Raw genomic sequence first — 18,435 nt, forward strand, 5'->3', positions numbered from 1 at the left:
GTTAAGGATTTTGCCATAGACTATATTAGGTAATGGAGGTGCATCACCTCATCAGACCAGAGGAAAGGGGAGATTGTCACTTGGCATTGTTAAGTGTTGCTGAGCTGAATATATTCAAGACACAGTCCTTGGCTGGTTCCTAAGAGGCTAAATTGTATCCGAGGGTGTTAAAGGTGACTATTTGGGGGAACTGCTGACTAGATCTCAGATCCCCTATCAGCTTTCTAAGCTGGCTGTAGTTGGGTTCTCTCACTTTCATAGCCAGAAACCAGGGGAATCTCTTCTCAGTTTTCATCCACTTCAGAGTCTCATAACAGTTTTTAAAAAGAATTCCCGATGCTTGTGTAATACCACACCTTTGCATGGATCATCCGCAGCTGAAATTGAACCTGGAACCTCAGGATCTTGAAGCATGAGCTTCTACAGCCTGAGCTATGGGATTCAGGTCTGTTAACTGAGGCAGTAGCAAGCTCATCAGCCTCTGTATATGGCCTCGCCACCATGAGAAGGGGCAGAGCACCATATTGTCTGAGTGTAGGTTACATGAGCATATGAGTCACAGGTGGAAAAGCAATTCAAGCCATCCCCATCCACAGAGCAACCATTTTTGGCTTAATGGCTTCAACAGTATAAAAGTAATTATTAGTGTCTGAAATCGTATTATTTCAACTCTCTTATCGCTATACTACATTCTGATGAGTTACATTCAGGGTGTCTCTTTCTTCTTCAAAAAACAAACCTATTACAATTTTAAGCAATTTTTTTTAAAAAAAAGCACTGGACAGTAATACCGGTCCATTTCACTTTAATAGCCTCTCATGCTTTGTTATTAGCATTGTATAGAAGGGTTATTGTATCACCAAATGTGGCAAAGAAAGATCAATTTATATAAATTCTTTCTTTAAAAAAGAAAGCTATCAGGCGGGGCCTGGGTGGGGAGTACCAAACAGCAATACAAGTAATTGCACTTTCTGAGGACCTGTCTACATGGCATGGCAAAGTGCGCCAGAAGGGTGTGATTTGTAAAGATCAACTAACCTGTTGCACTCATGTAAACCCTTCTGGTGTGCTCTGTTTGAAACAGGAATGTATTAACACAAACTAGGTACCTTTTAGAGTGGGGGGTCTACATAGAGCAGCTGGAGTGTAACATGTTAGAGAGGTTTACAAATCACACCTGTCTGGTGCGCTTTGCTGGAGCCAGGTAGACAAGCCCTGAGACATAAAATGTAAAAGAAATTTTGTATAATCAAGAAAAGGTACTTGCACTATCATGAGATAGAAAACAAGGCCATCATCACAGAAGAATTTAGCTTCATTGTTCTCTTCACAGCTTTTTGTTTTAGCAAGACAAAGAAAAATTACATATGCTAAACCAAAAGGCTATGCTAAGTGAGGACTATACCCAAATTATAACAGTGCCATGTGACGTAAACAGGCAATGCATCAGTATACACAGTGTAAACATGGATGATTTTGGTTTATTAACAACATCTAGCCTTTTATCAGTTTAAATAATACTTTTAAATAGAGTTAACATTGCTTTTAGTGACCAATTTGATTAAAAGGAGGACTGGACGATTTTGTTTGACTCATTCAGGACAGCCAGCCGTTTCAGCACTGCACACAGTTAGCATCAGGTCCTAGCCTTTTCATGTGATGACTGTGGGGCCGGTGCGGCCAGTTCTTTCATGGAGCTGTGAAAGCTTCAGTGAAATACCAATGAGAGGAGCCAACATGACCTGCCGAAAGGAGAAAGAGAGATCAAAACCACTGACCAATGGCATGTTACCGCTTGAAACTTTAGGGCTCATTCTCTTCTAACGGATTGTTGGACGTTTGATCTGAGGCCCTAAAACACAAGTCTGAACACTCATTCACAACAGATTGGAGTACTATTGTTTCAACGTTGTGAAACGTAGCTGCTACACAACCAAGACAAACTGTGAATTCGGCCCCAGATAGGAAGATAGATGTAGTAATTCTATGGAACTTTACAAAGTGAACTAACAAATATTGCTACTTTGGTGACTTCTATACTTCTCAGTTCTATGCTGTTCTGAAATCATGATTTTCTTATGTTCCGCAAATGGCAAATGATACTCACTCAACCACAGTAGCCCATCCCCAATATAACCACATTATTTCCTTTTTTCTGGCTTAACAGGTTGTCTAAAAGAGTTCAGAGACATTGACGGGAGATGTTAAGAAGGCGCACAAGAGAGGTTACCACCATTTTTTTAATGGAACCTTGGAGAAGGTACATTAAAACTAGTGCAGAACATGACAACAGATTCTGTTATCTCAGGGCTGCAGTCTTCCATGCCCCATGGATTTTTGGGGATTTGTTTTGAAATATGTATTTTCCAAATGTTGTTCTGATCCTTGGGGATTCAATTCTCCAACCAAAAGTATAATTCAACTTTGAAGCAGTGCCTTCCCCAACTTGTAATCAAATACTCAACCACGCTACGTACCACTTAGATAGGTAGACAAAATAAAATGCAGTTGTGGAGGAAATTGTGATGAATTCTGAATAATAAACTACTTGCTCCATATGGAGTAGAGAGATTTAAGGAACTGAGACACCTGTTTCTGGAATAGTTATCACCTCATAGTCAGAGGGGCTGGAACAATTTGCACAGTGGGAGAACCACTGAACCAAACTGTAAACCCTGTATATGATGGAAACCACTTCAAGCCAAGGGGTGAGGCAGCACCCCCAGTTCCAGCACCTATGCTCATAGTGGCTCTCTCAGTCATGCTCCCCTCAAAGGGAACTTTTTGGAAAAGGGAGAACAGAGTGGTACCAAAAGTCTGGATACGACAGTTACCTGTGGATCTTCATATATTTTTGGAGCATCTTTCTCATAGCTATCAATGTATAGTCGCACGGTCGCTCCAGCGCTGCCGGTACCGCTTAGTCTGAAGATGATGCGAGAACCATCAGTGAAGATGAGCCTTAAACCCTAGCAAGTGCAAATGAGAACAAAATTAATACACACTCATTTATCTGCCTCTTCAAATACCTGATGTACCTTCCAGCAAACCTGTCATGTCATTTCTCCGGTCATTCTTCATCAGAGGGCAACAGAAGTTGCCAATAGCACCCTGTTTGTTCCTCTTACCCCGACTGACTATGTGTCCCTCCTGAGCCACACTTGAGCATTTCCTAGATTATGACAGCTTTTGAATCCAAAGTATCATGAAGACCCGAGTCCTATTACTGGCTTGGGAGCAAGAGACCAACTCTGATTCTCTGCATACCAGCCTGTCATGCTACCACTGCACTTCTGGGCAAACTCCATTTAAAGAAAATAATTCAAACATTTTAAATGCAAAGTAACAATTCTCAGTGCCTTTGTCCATTATTCCTTTCCAGTTAGTATGCCTCTTTCCCCGGTATGCTGCAAACCAGATCCATCTACAGGACAATTTTATTTAAATAACTTATAGTACCGGGTAACTCATCTTGTATATATTCAGTAGCTCCTTGACTTTAAAATGCTGGAATTCAGTCCTTAGCTATCGCTGCTCTCTGACAGCTGCTGCAGCGCTGCCTGTGTTCTGCAAGATGGCAACAAAGCAACAGGATCAGGATATAAAACAAACGTTTCTGCCCTTTGGAATCACTAACCTATAACTAAAGGTTATGGACCTGAGCCATACTTCACCTAGCCTGTGCCACTCTTTCTGTGCAAAGCAGCCCTAAGCCCAGCAAATCCAACTCCTGAAGGATCTCCCCTGCACAGAAAAATCCTTAGGTAGGGCAAAGTCATCATCATAGCTCTTATACCATCTTCCATCGAGCTGGTGGAATGGGGCGAGGCCAGAACAGGTCACCACTGCACTGTGGTGATCCCTGGCTGCCCTGACAATGTGTTGGGGCCACTGTCAGTTGGGTCAGGTTAGAACAGCCTTCAGGCCCTCTCTTCCTTCAGTCCCTCCTCGGCAGCACCAACCAGAAGCCAGGGTCTGGCCTATAGTTATAAAACGCATGTAATTGGGGGCGGGGGGGGGGGGGGGGGAGGTTTTTAATAGCGGGATAAAGCTTTTGGCACAAAGGCAAGGATAATCTTGTTGAAATTTTAACTGGAAATATCTAGTCAGAACCACATATTCTTCAAAAACAGCATTGCAAGTTATAGACAAAGTAGTTTCCCAGTCTCACCTGGTTTCTGGAGATGCTTCCATCCACAGGATCGCTGTATTCAAAGTTATCGGCTTTCTCAACAGTGTAAACTTTATCACCACCTGACAGCTGCTTCCCCACAAAGGAACGGTCGAACATCATGGTTTCTAGATCCTTCATCATTTTGTTAGCTCCGTCTGCGTCCACTTCCTCATAGTCATATCTAGAACCAGCCACGGTAGAATGAAAAGTTAGGGAGGCTTTTTTGTGGTGACAAACAATGTTTCGGGAGCCACCCGTTTAAAAATATCTTGTTTGATTTAAAGGTTGGGTTTAGTCCCTTATAAATGGCCTCTGCAGTTCCAGGCACCCAAGAGTCTTAGAGCTGGTTAAGCAAATCCCACAAGCAGTACCAAAGGAATACGCTGGAGCAGGTAAACTTAGCAGTTATAGAAGTAAAACACAGCACAGCACTGGCTTCAGGTCTATCGGTTATTGGTATGTCAGTGCTGCCAGAGGCCCCCGCACTAGGAACAAGATGTGCTACAAGCTGCACACCCTGTACAGCTCTATCACTGAAGAGGTTACAAATTAATTTGCCATTTGTGGCCTCAATGCAGATGCTAGTCTAACAGAAGATAAAAATCCTGCCTAAAGATCAATACCCAAAAGAATGTGTTGAAACAACATACAGGCGTCAATTTAAACTGGGCAGAAAGCAGAGTTAAGACTAACAGTCCTGCATTTTAAATTTACCCAGAGATGCTTTGATATTCATGGCACGTAAAACTGAACTGCTGAGACATCGACAATGCCCTAGAAATAACAAAGCTGAGTTAAGGACAGAGAAGCCATCCTAGTTGTGGAGGTCAAGGTTCTCCCAGTGTAAGTAACACACTTCACAGGGTTTTGGAGAAGTTTTCAGTATTTAGCAGTCAGGGCACTTGACCCTTCTTAGCATTCCCTCCCTTCTGTTCCAGGGCTGGGGACTGAGCACGTTCTGCTCTCTGCAAAGGGTCCTGCTTCATCATGGTGAGCCATCACCTGGCTCTTCCCTCACCTTGTGAAGAAGTTCCGCCCATATTTCTGCCAGTGATCTTTCAGGATGTCCTCCACGCTCTGTTTGCGGACAGCTATTATAGACAGCCACGCCAGGACAGCCCACAGCCCGTCCTTTTCACGGATATGATCAGAGCCTGCAACGTGTGTTAGAATATAGATATTCAGGCCTGTCTGTAAAGGCCTATACTCTAAGAATTTAGGTGTATTCTTATCACTTGGCTAGTTATAGAGGTATAAAAGAAAGAATCAAAATCACTGTCTGCTGGTGTAAGGGCCTTCTCTTACTGTGACAGTCTGAGGCCCTGTTCTTAGGCTAAGGCTTTTGGCTAAGCAGCAGAGGCAGCCATAAGCTAGGAAGCGACTGGTCACATCCTCACATTCCAAACTAGTCACATTGAAAGAAGGTGCTATTGGGCTGTTAGGAATACAATCCTGTCCTGATAATGCCTATCACCTTCAGAGAAAGGGAAGTGCCTAGAAAATGTAAAAGGAAACAGCATCCTGTCTGGCAAGAACTCACTTATCAATACTGGGATGTGAAATCCTCACTTCTGTATTGTTTTGTCATTATAGTTCCCACTTTGCTATTGTTTGTCTGTATAATCTCTGTCTGGTTCTGTGATTGTTCCTGTCTGCTGTATAATTAATTTTGCTGGGTGTACACTAATTAAGGTGGTGGGATATAATTGGTTACATAATCATGTTACAATATGTTAGGATTGGTTAGTTAAATTTCAGGAAAATGATTGGTTAAGGTATAGTTAAGCAGAACTCAAGTTTTACTATATAATCTGTAGTCAATGAGGAAGTGAGTGGGCGTGGGTGGGAGGGGGTGTGTGGGGGGGGAGATGGGAACAGGGAATGGGGGTAAGGAAACTGGAATCATGTTTTGCTAAAGGGGGCGATGGGAACAGGGAATGGGAGTGGGGAAACTGGAATCCTGTTTGGCTAAAGGGGGAAATGGGAACAGGGAATGGGAGTAAGGAAATTGGAATAATGTTTGGCTAAGGGCAGGAATGGGAACAGGGACACAGGTGTAAGGCTCTGCGGTGTCAGAGCTGGGAAGGAGGATACTAAGGAAGGAAACTGGAATCATGCTTGCTGGAAGTTCACCCCAATAAACATCGAATTGTTTGCACCTTTGGACTTCGGGTATTGTTGCTCTCTGTTCATGCGAGAAGGACCAGGGAAGTAAGTGGGTGAAGGAATAAGCCCCCTAACAACGTGCAAAAGCAGAAACAAACTGAACAATTTCCTTCACTTGAGAGTTTGCGTTAAAGCTCTTGTCCATCAAGCTGCCAACCGCACAAATTTAAACCAACACATATGACAAATTTTAAGAACTACTCCCTCTGGATTATAATATTTACAGAGCTCATCATGTATTTAAACAACAGTTAAAAACAGAAGACAAATTAATTCCCCTGCCAAAACACACACATTTTGGGAAAGGTCTACGGCATATGTTATACAGCAGGTCAGATTAGATGATCACAGTGATCCCTTCTGGCTTTGGAATCTATGAACTAGACATATAGGGTCAGATTTTTAAAACAGGTATTTAGGTGCCTAGTGGGATTTTCAGAAGTACCTAGTGCACCTAAATACCTTCAAAATACCTAAAAAATCCCACTAGGTGCCTGAATACCTTTAAAACTCTGTCCCGTAGCTCCTTAAACTGGCTGGTTTACCATTGAGGAGTTATACTGAATTGCACTGCTGCACTTTAGTTACACTGGGGTTTTATTCTGATGGTACTTTACAGTTACAACAAGACAGCCTAGAGCATGTAGACAGGCACCCTTTTCCAGCAGGTGTACACATCCTAATAATGGTCCTATATAATGTATCCACTCATCCCTGGAATAAAGTGCTCAAGTACGAAGTCTGAAATTCTGTCATCTTGCATTATGCAGAATTTTTTAGGTCGTGTCTAGATTCTGATTGATTTAGGAAGGTACATGTTTGTTTCCATTTTATTGGACTATATAATTGCCATATGTAACGTCCCCTCAGCAGTTATACGTGACCCACATGCTCCCTCAAGCTCCATATTCCCCTAGTAACTTACAATAAAGAGTATTTCATTCCTTTTTAATTCTTTGAAGTGAATTATGTGCTAGATTGGCAACCCTGGGCATGCATCCTCTTTTTATCCACAAAGCAGATACAACGCAGGCCGTGTTAGTGCAACCCATGCGACCCTGCCTTCTGCATCAACCCTGCCAGCATGTCGCTCTGTAGGGAGGAGAGGCTCCATGGCCATTGAGTCACAGAATCATAAACCTTTCACTCTCTCGCCTGCTCTCAAAAGATGCCAGTTATAGTGTGGTGCGCACTTTCCTGGGTTGGATGGAAACCACCACGCCATTTCACATGGGGCATCTGATGACAACAATTTTAGGACACTATTCATCCGACACCACCTGAAAATTGCTGATCTGGAGACCATCCCACAGCCTACCAGCAACTCCCTAGGCCATCCAGTTCTCTTCCTTTCTAGGTACTGTCATTTACTTCAATTCTGGTGCTCTCTCATACATTACCCACACACTACGTCATTTGCATATAGGTACCCAGGGCAATGACTCAAACATTTTACTTCTGATAATGGCCAAGGTTTCTTTGCACCTTTTATAGAAAGGCCCTGATTTTTCCAAAACTGTCCTCCTCCCTCTCATCCAGAGAATAGCACTTGCCCTCCAAAAACATCATCATCAGTACAGACAGGCCCAGAACTGCAGCAAACACCCTTCAACCAGAGGCTCATCCACGATGCAGCTTGTTCAGCCACCAGAAGTCACGGCCAGACAACTGTGATGCGTTCACATCAGAGGCTGATGGCACTTCAGTCAAACAGCTGCCACTACAAGTCCCAACCATACGCTGCTTGACATTAAGTACACGATTAAGTCCATCCTTATTCAGCGAACCCTCTAAGCACATAGTTAAGTGCTTTGCTGAATCAGGGCCAGAGAGAGCAAGATATCTTTTATGTGACTCAGATGCTGATCTCCTGCACAGCAATGAAGACCCTGAAGATCAGCATTGCTAGAGCAAGGAGGAGCAGATGTTATGTGATGGATGCAGAAGAACCTACATAGTTAGCCTTGAAACTTCTCTTGGAATACCACACACTTTGCAGCACGTTATCTTATGCAAAGAGAGTTCTATACATTTTAATTTCCCTATGCAAATGGCAGTTATAAGTCACATGCCCACCCCCAATAGATTTACTAAGATATTAATTTTGTATCTCAATTCACCTTGCTTCGACAGTTCAAAGGCAAATGTTAATTTAACCTTTATAAATCAAACCTTGTTTTTAGAACAGGAAAACCAGGGTCCTATTAAGCTCAGAGATTTAATAGCAACCTGAAACCTCCCCTAATAAAATCACATTCACCAAACCATGTTTCTTCCGAGAAATGAAAACATTTAGAAGGTTTTCCTGACCACCAAGAGTTGAAAAAATACATTTAGCATTGCATTTAATCCCCACAGACCCAATGACCGGCTAGTAAAGGGGCCCTTAAACTTCCTGAATAGGCCTTCCTGAAAGGAAAACTAGCTTTTCCCTGACTCAACTTACCAAGGAACTTTTACAGTTGTGTATATTTTCATCAGCAATTTTTGTAAACAAATTTTGTTTTTATGATTCAGGAAACATTAACTCCTACACGTGAAAGATAAATCCCACCTCTCCAGAAAGAGCTAAACTGCGTTTAAATGCGAGGAATATCATCATCACTGAGATTAGGAACAAAAACTTACCAGTACCAAAACTTTCCTCTCCACACAGAGACAGTTTGTTTGCATCCATTAAGTTTCCAAAGAACTTCCAGCCAGTTGGAGTTTCAAACAAAGCGATCTTTGTAGCTTTGGCCACCCTTCAAAGGCAAGGAAGGTAAGTTATATCACAGCTGGATTGTTAGCACACCCTTGTGAAATGCTGCAACAGTAACATTAGTTGTTATCATTACTTGTTATCAAGCATCTCATTTAACATAACAGTGAAGGCAAGTCAGACCGATTTTTTTTAAATAACAACTCTTTGTATATTTGTCCCTTACTTTATTCTTGTGTTACCTTGGGGTGAGGGGACTGATCGGGAAATGCAGAAGAAGAAGAAGAAAAAAAACCACCTAGTTCCTATGTAGTACTTTTCATCAGCGGAACTCACATTACTTTACAAAGGAGGCCAGTATCATTATCTCCATTTTACAGATGAGGAAACTGAGGCACAGGGGGGTTAAATGATTTACCACTCGGCAGACCTGGAAACAGAACCTAGTTCCCTCAAGACCCAGTGCAGTGTTGCCTCCCCTAGTGAATAGGTTTCAGCTGATCATTTGAATGCAAACTGCTGACCCTCTCTTCTCTAGTGGCACAGGTGCTGGGGGTGCTGCTGCCCTCTGGCTTGAAGTAGTTTCCATTATATACAGGGTTTACAGTTTGGTTCAGTGGCTCTCAGCACCCCCACTACACAAATTGTTCCAGCCCCCCCTTTCTGGTGGTTAGTGTCCTCAGTCCCTACTGGCCTCAATGGGTGTTGATGGCACTTAGCATCTCTCAGGACCAGGGTCTAAGCTGAAGAAAACCCAAATGCAAGATCTCAATAACTTTTGAAACGGTATCGTATGAAAATGGCTTGTAAACATTATTCCCACTAAAGATATTGTTTCAGGCATGTTTTAATATGGTCACTGCTGGGGGACAGCACAATTCACCCACCACGAAAAGGTTTAAAAATGACACGAACAATTGTCAACCCCCATACCCTGAGTCCTACCTATCAATTGCTCCACTGGTAGGCATGCTTCGCGCGAAACCACGAACGCCGGTGTGCTGAAAGTAAGGAATACTGAAAATATTGGCAGCGATGACAGCAACAGAGTCCGAAGGGTTAACAAAGAACCCATGCTTCCCTAGAATCATGTTCCGATCCTAACGAAGAAGACAAAGGAGGACAATTCAGTTCTAGCTACGACTGTCTGCACACAGGTATCAGAGTAAACATTATTTTTCAGGCACATGATGTAAAAACCATACAGCACCACAGAGTTACTTTCTACTGGATTAAAGTGAGCGTGGAGTTTTTAATCATTTAAGCAGCATTGTATCGATGGTATTTTCATCAACATCTTGGTTTTTTCATAACCTCCAAAGCTTGTTAAGTATCATCTGAACTTTGTAACCAACTACTGTCATAGCGACAAATGAGAGCAAGCAATTTTTGTTCATACATAGCTATAGAATGGGAGGGAAATCCCTGATCTCCTATCAATTGTACTGTTTGAGCATCTGATTATAGGCATTAGTGCAGTGCTGCTGTAACCCATTTTGGTCCTATTCTGCTCCCACTGAAATCAAAGGCAAAACTCCCAGTCACCCACAGGAACATCATTATTAAATGTCTAGTCTTGGCATCTTTGCATAACATGTGGATGAGCTACCATTTGCCAAGTATCACTAGACTGCGACAACCTATTCAGCTTTGACATCCATGGGAATTCTAACAGCTTATGCCCAGGATAAATCCAGTGCAGACTATGCATCAATGAATCCAACAACCGTTATTCCAATTGAAGCACTGCCTTTTAAGGCTCGTGCCCTAGTGTTTGTAGCTAGACAGTGCGGTGGGGGTGGGAGGTTCTGTAGAACAGCCACATGCTCATTTACCCCATCTCCATCAAAGGCAGCTCCAAAGTCATACTCTCCTGTCTTCATAGACTGGACCAAGTCAGCAGCATAGGTTAAGTTTGGGTCTGGGTGGTGGCCACCGAAGTCCTCTAAAGGTATACAGTTCACAGCAGAATTTGCAGGAGCTCCAAGCTCCTCACACAGGATCTTCTTCACATAGGGGCCCATAACTAACAGAGGAAAAAAAGGGAAACGATTAAACATTTTATCTTTTAAATTAAACTTCAACCAGTGGCACATTCTGTTCACACTATGATTCAGCCTGAGGCTGCTCGTCTACTATAAGAAGACCTTTCCGTTTTAATACGCTGGGAGCATATGGGTTTTTTGACTGTAGAGCAAAGCTTAGGCCTGATCCTGCAATGTGCTGAGCACTGTGATCCTGAGGAACTTAAACACAATTTGCCAAAGTGTTCAATGAAACTACTCATGAGCTCAACGTCAAATAAGAGCTTAAGTGTTTTGCTGGATTGGGGCTACAGTGACAAGATCAAGCACTTAGTTACTCAGTGTGTTATTTATACTGTGGTAGCTCCTGGGTGTCCAAGTCCTGGACCAGGACCTCACAGTGCTACATGCTGTACAAAAACACAACAAAAAGAGGTTTCCTGCTTCCCAAAAGCTCACAATCTATACAGGTCACTGTGATGGCTCCGTGGAACAGGAGAGAAAATGGGAAGGCTGGCCCTAAACATCTAACAATGTAGCATGATATTCTGTGTTTCACATACCAATACGCAAAGCAATTTTAAAAAAAAGTTAGCATGGAATTTCAGAGTTAGCATGATTGTGGTGCGAAGAAGATGGAATAAGGGTGCTAAGAATGCCCCACAGAATAAGCTTTACTGTAGCGACGTCATGAGCAGGTTATCTACTAGGGCTCTAGGCACACAAGCCTTCTAAAGCAAATATTTCTCTCTATACTACATAGTTACAGTCTAAGGCTCCAATCCTGCAATCAGATTGAGATGGACAGACACTTTGTGGAGCTCAATTGACTTTACCTGGATTTAAAATTCCTCCTGCATGGATCTGGTTGCAGGTTGGGCTACACCCTTGTTTCGCTCTCAAGAAAATAAAGCCTCACGTTTTAATGAGAGCGACACACCTGAGCAATGCAGCATTTCCACTGGCCACCATAAAGTTCCCCCTCACCCATTTCTTGAGATCACAGTATTTTTATTATGTTAAATACTCAAATCAGACACAAAAGTTCGAAAAATTAAATCTGAAAGATTCAACATATCTGACGTCCCTAACTTAAATTTTTTCAGTGCAGTTCGGAAGTAACCTTGCTATTAGGGGACGTATTCTATTTACCATGAGATTAGTAGCAAGATTCTTTTGAAGTCTGTCCGTGTCTAATATCATGACACTCTCTTTACAGCAGCAGCTGTCAATTCGCCATCAACTGAGATTGGTCCAGCAACTATGTAGCTGATTCTGCAGTTTTGACAGGCCTGAAGACCCCAGTTAGCTTTTGCTGCTTTCTGCACACTGTCTTGAAACAGTAGAAAGTCAAAATTTGTTCTCTATACTATGGGCCAAATTTTGCCATTATACCATAGTGATGCCATTGTCATCAGGGACGCAGCCTGAGTGAGAAGGGGCCAAATTCAGTAGTGATGTAAGTGATGCCGTAAATTTCACCTCAACAAGCAGGGGCAAGTTCTGCATAGGTGGAACAAAGCCCCTTCTTCAATCTTTCACCTCATCATACTCTCCTCTTGGTTGTTTTCCCTGCTGCCATCTGCCCTTCCTCCTCCACAGTGCAGAACTTGCCCCCCCCTCCTTACACAGAGGTGTAATTTACACAGATGTTTCCATCTCCCTGGAATTTGGCTCATCTCTCTAGAGCAGAGGGAGAAAAAACCAACAACCTCCCTCTGAAATACAGCTCTAGACTGCTAGGAGGCGTTACTCCGTGTTATATGCAGTATGTTTTTGTCCCAGGGTTCTGAGGTTACCAGTCAGCCACAGCATTGACCAACTGGATGTTCAATTCTTTGTCTCCAACTCTTCCATCCAGTATGCCAAACGAGGGGGAGGAAGGCAAAAACACAAATCTCATTAAATAAGATTTCCCCCCCATGACATACCTACAACTATATCTATTGTATTACACAGGTTCTCACACTGACTTCATCACTGTGGTATCTGAGCACCTTCCCATAAGCATTAAGCAATGTGACTAATATCTGTCATGTGTGGTTCATTCTCATCCTCTCCCCAGAGGGAGACTTGTTTGTGTAGTGTAGGGTTTTGTATTTAAATGAACATGTTGCTCTGTGTTTATGTTAGAGAAGGCAAGAAGTGAGTCTTCCACTTGATGTGGTAAGTAGCTCGGTTTATAAGAGCCCCTCTAAAGCTACCTACTCCCCTTTTGCCACCATTACAAATAAAATACTGAAAATTAGCATGTGGGAGGTTGGGGGAGGGGGAAGGAAAGTCAATTACATTCCGGATCCTAAGTCACTCGGGCACTTTTGAAAATTTTTCCCAAAAGCTCTGCTGGAACAAATGAGGATTCATGGTGACGAAAGACGGTGCAATGCACTTCTCAAACAGAGGAAAATAAAAGATAGCAAAAAAAGAGTGAGCTAGTCCTTAAATTAAAGTTTCTCCCTCCAAGAAATAGCTAAAAAAAAAATGAGACAGTAATTATTTCATACCTCCATGCATAGCATCTATGCGAATCTTTAGGTGGTTTTGTCCTGAAAGTAGTTCTTTTAGCGCACTGAAATCAAAGATGTTCCTCAACATGTTCGCATAAGCTTCCACCGAGTCCACAATTTCAACTGCAGAGCCAAAAACAAACAAACAACCCAATACACTAAGAGACTAGCAATGACCAGACTGATCAAATAGACTAAAATCCTGTTCAAAACGGTAGCTTTGCTACTTATGACAACATGATGACATTCCTGAGCGCAAAGGCCTGCCATTCAAAATAAGAAGGTCTTTGAACATCCCATAGTATCAGTTCCTAATAATGGCAATGGAGAAAACCGTCTGAGGTAACAGCACACGTTACAGTCCTACTTTCTAGAAGCTTCTCAATATTACTATATACTACCATTCCCTATTGGTTCGCAGCCTAATCAACACAGCCAGAAACCTGAAGGTAAAAGTAGCTCCCAGTACAACTTAATCTCTCTGTTCTTCATTCCAGAGGGTTAAATTCAGCTCTCAGTTACAGTGAGGGTGGAACTTTCAAAAGCATTTACCAAAGTTAAACAACAACTTCCACTAAAAGTCAGTGGGAATCAGACACCTAACTCTCATTTGTACCTTTGAAAAAGGTTGCACCCGTGTAACTGAGAACGGAATTTGGTCCACATAAAGGCAATGCGGTGGAAAATGTATTATTGCAAAGTCCCAGTGTGCTAACACTGGGGGTTGAAGGAACTAGGAATTCTACCAGGTTCCTTGTTATAAAAATATTCAAATTGTTTCTTTCCCTCCCCCCCCCCACAGTGTGAACGATGTGCAATTAAATCTGAAAAAAAATTAACATTTCATTGCTAGTTTGCAAAAATGGTCTGATTTTACAGAAAACCTGTAACATACCGGATTTTTTTTAAAGTGCAAATGCAGAGATAAAAATCAATTCAAAATTTTAAAGAACACCTGGAAAAATTTTAGATTTTTTTGTGGGAAAAAAATAAGTACAAAATTGCCTACGTTTTGCTAACATTTTCAAAAGGTACCATCATACTGTAGCACAAATGGAATGATTATATTCATATCCATTTTAGTAGGGCCCAACAGTCTCATTTAAATTAAAGTGAACATTTTTCGTTATGAACTATATGCAATACATGAAAAGAGTGCCTGCTGGAGGACAAAGAAGTGATTCAATCATGGTTCTATAAATACCTATACAGGGAGAAGATATCAGATACTAGAGAATGCTTTAAGCTAGCATACAAAGCCACAACAAGACTGAATAAATACAATCCAGAAAAGTTCAAACTGGAAATAAGGGTTTCTACAGGTATGTTAGTAACAAGAAGATCAGGAAACGTGTAGGATCCTTACTGAATGGGGGAGGCAACCTAGTAACAGATGATGGGGAAAATGCTGAAGTACTCAATGCTTTTTTTGTCTCAGTCTTCACAGACAATGTCACCTCCCAGACTGCTGCACTTGGCAGCACAGTATGGGGAGAAGTTGAGCAGCCCTCACTGGTGAAAGAGCACGTTAAGGACTATTTAGAAAAGCTGGACATGCACAAATCCATGGGGCCAGATACAATGCATCCAAGCGTGCTGAGGGAGTTGGCTGATGTGACTGCAGAGCCATCTGCCACTATCTTTGAAAACTCGTGGCGATCGGGGAAGGTCCCGGACGATTGGAAAAAGGCAAATATAGTGCCCATCTTTTAAAAAGGGAAGAAGAAGAATCCGGGGAACTACAAACTGGCAGCCTCACCTCAGTCCCCGGAAAAATCCTCAAGGAATCCATTTTGAAGCACTTGGAGGAGAGGAAGGTGATCAGGAACAGTCAACATGGATTCACAAAGGGCAAGTCATGCCAGACCAACCTGATTGCCTTCTATGATGAGATAACTGGCTCTGCGGATATGGGGAAAGCAGTGGACGTGATACCTTGACTTTAGCAATGCTTTTGATATGGTCTCCCACAGTATTCTTGCCAGTAAGTTAAAGAAGTATGGATTGGATGAATGGACTATAAGGTGGATAGAAAGCTGGCTAGATCATCAGGCTCAATGGGTAGCGATCAACAACTCGATGTCTGGTTGGTAGCCGGTATCAAGCGAAGCGCCCCAGGGGTCGGTCCTGGGGCCGGTTTTGTTCAACATCTTCATTAATGATCTGGATGATGGGATGGATTGCACCCTCAGCAAGTTCGTGGATGACACTAAGCTGGGAGGAGAGGTTGATATGCTGGAGGGTAGAAATAGGGTCCAGAGTGATTGGCCAAAAGAAATCTGATGAGGTTTAAGAAGGACAAGTGCAGAGTCCTGCACTTAAGATGTAAGAATCCCATGCACTGCTACAGGCTGGACACCGACTGGCTAAGCGGCAGTTCTGTAGAAAAGGACCAGGGGATTACAGAGGACGAGAAGCTGGATATGAGTCAACAGTGTGTCCTTGTTGCCAAGAAGGCTAACAGCATATTGGGCTGCATTAGTAGGAGCATTGCCAGCAGACTGAGGAAAGTGATTATTCCCCTCTGTTTGGCACTGGTGAGGCCACATCTGGAGTACTGCATCCAGTTTTGGGTCCCTCACTACAGAAAGGATGTGGATAAATTGGAGAGAGTCCAGCAGAGGGCAACTAAAATGATTAGGGGGCTGGGGCACATGACTTACGAGGAGAGGCTAAGGGAACTGGGGTTATCTAGTCTGCAGAAGAGAAGAGTGAGAGGGGATTTGATAGGAGCCTTCAACTACCTTAAAGGGGTTCCAAAGAGGATGGAGCTCGGCTGTTCTGAGTGGTGGCAGATGACAGAACAAGGAGCAATGGTCTCAAGTTGCAGAGGGGGAGGTCTAGGTTGGATATTAGGAAACACTATTTCACTAGGAGGGTGGTGAAGCACTGGAATGGGTTACCTAGGGAGGTGATGGAATCTCCATCCTTAGAGGTTTTTAAGGCCCAGCTTGACAAAGCCCTGGCTGGGATGATTTAGTTGGGGTTGGTCCTGTTTTGAGCAGGGGATTGGACTAGATGACCTCCTGTTGTCTCTTCCAAATCTAATCTTCTATGATTCTGTGATAAGACATTTTAAATTGCAAAGATTGGATGTGGTGCATTCTCTATCACTTGGAGCCTTTAAATTAAGATCAGATGCCTTTACAAAAAGGTATGGGGGTAAATTTTCAGAAGTCACATTTTCAAAGTGACAGGCACTTAGGTCAGATTTTCAACAGTATTAAGGCACCTAGGTTCTTCTGAAAATCTCACTTGGCACCTAAATACCTCTGAAAATCTGGTTCTTGGGAACCTAGTTTTCACTGGAAGTCAATAGGATGTAATCTCCTAAGTGCCTATGTCACTTTTGAAAGTGGGACTTAGGGCCCTAATGCACTTAGGCACTTCTGAAAATTTAACACATGCTCTGGTTCATCCACAAGTTGTTGTACTCGATGCAGGAATCACTGGGTGAAATTCTGTTGTCTGTGTTATACAGGAGGCCAGACTGGCAGATCATATCCCTTTTGGCCTTAAAAATCTATTAAATGACCTTGCCAAATGAAGGCACTAACATACTATGTAATTGCCCCATGAAAGTAAAAATTACTTTTACACAAGAATAAATGTGTCACTTGCCTGTAAATGGTTTAAACTTGTTCTCCAAGTCAAATTGCTGCTTTCCAATGGTACCAAGGTCCACCTTCAGATCTGGGCAGATAGCATACTCTTCAATAGTCTTGCTAATTTGGAAAATTTTATCAGTAATACCTTCAGGAGCAGGACCTACAAGTAAAAAAAGAAGGAAAGTTTTTAGAGTGTGCTACAAGTATGCATTCCATAGGTACATCAGAAGACAAGGGATGAGAATGTTTCTCTTGGGAACAGTATTATTTTACAAGGGAAGTAGATCGCTTGTTTCGTTTAGTGAAATATACTGCTGACAGTACTGACGGTATATTCACTGATGTAAGAAATGTTGGCCACCAGGGAAAACTTTACCTCCATTGGAAATATTAAATTTAATTCCGAAGTCTCCATTTGGGCCACCAGGGTTGTGACTGGCTGTCAAAATGATGCCACCAATGGCTTTGATTTTTCTAATAATACAGGAAACCGCTGGGGTGGAGAGAATTCCATTATGTCCAATCACTAAACGACCAATCTAAAACAAAGATTTAAAACAAACTATCAAAAAAATTCACAATTTTAAAGACTGCTAGAGTATGAAAGTTAGAAATGGCAACTTTACAGATGCAAATATTTATAGAACTCTCACACCGTTGTGTGTAAATTTTAGACTTGGCAGAATTATTTTATATATATAATTTTGAAACATGATATCAATATTTATTTTTAAGCATTTTTTTTATTTTTATAGACAAATTTTCATAGTGGAGGGAAATTATGCGGGGGGGGAGGCAAGTAATTATTTAATGACAATAGTTATAAAGATTTAACTTTTTGAATCTCAACAACTATTAAAAACACAAATTGCCAATGTCAAAATATACAAAGAAGATATCATTAAATCAAACTCTAATAAGTTCTCAAGCCACGTTTTTCTTATTTGCCTATCTGGAAATTTCAATTATCATCGATGGAAACATTTTTTCATCTGTTTGTGTGTGAAATCAACATTTACTGACATTTACCAATAAAAACCTAATCCTTCCAAGCCTACTTTTAGGGCTTGTCTTCACTACAGGGGTATTTTGACTTAAGTTACACTACTCCATATATGCGAATAATGTAGCTGGAGTTGACAGGGCTTAGGTCGACTTACCTTGGTGTCTTCATTGCGCTGTGCCGACAGGAGATGCTCTCCGGTCGACTTAACCTTACTCTTCTCGGAGAGGTGGAGTACTGGGGTCGACCGGA

General features: G+C 42.1%; 1 protein-coding gene across 3 annotated transcripts in view; it reads right to left on the minus strand.

Annotated features, from left to right (window-relative positions):
- Window positions 1-1,461: 1,461 nt before the first annotated feature.
- The window catches only part of PGM1 (phosphoglucomutase 1), a 29,879-nt gene continuing 12,905 nt past the window's right edge, over window positions 1,462-18,435 (minus strand). For 2 of the 3 annotated variants that reach the window (XM_043520897.1, XM_007063409.4), the window contains 10 exons: window positions 17,557-17,719; window positions 17,194-17,340; window positions 13,570-13,695; window positions 10,877-11,067; window positions 9,987-10,141; window positions 8,969-9,084; window positions 5,193-5,328; window positions 4,172-4,355; window positions 2,835-2,969; window positions 1,462-1,742 (listed from right to left, as the gene is read on the minus strand). In XM_043520897.1, coding sequence (XP_043376832.1) covers window positions 1,653-1,742; window positions 2,835-2,969; window positions 4,172-4,355; window positions 5,193-5,328; window positions 8,969-9,084; window positions 9,987-10,141; window positions 10,877-11,067; window positions 13,570-13,695; window positions 17,194-17,340; window positions 17,557-17,719 — 1,443 coding nt within the window. In that variant the 3' untranslated portion in view covers window positions 1,462-1,652. The other variant, XM_037905976.2, reaches the window with a different exon arrangement.

This window comes from Chelonia mydas, chromosome 8 (assembly GCF_015237465.2).
Source record: "Chelonia mydas isolate rCheMyd1 chromosome 8, rCheMyd1.pri.v2, whole genome shotgun sequence".
NCBI classification, from domain to species: domain Eukaryota; kingdom Metazoa; phylum Chordata; order Testudines; family Cheloniidae; genus Chelonia; species Chelonia mydas.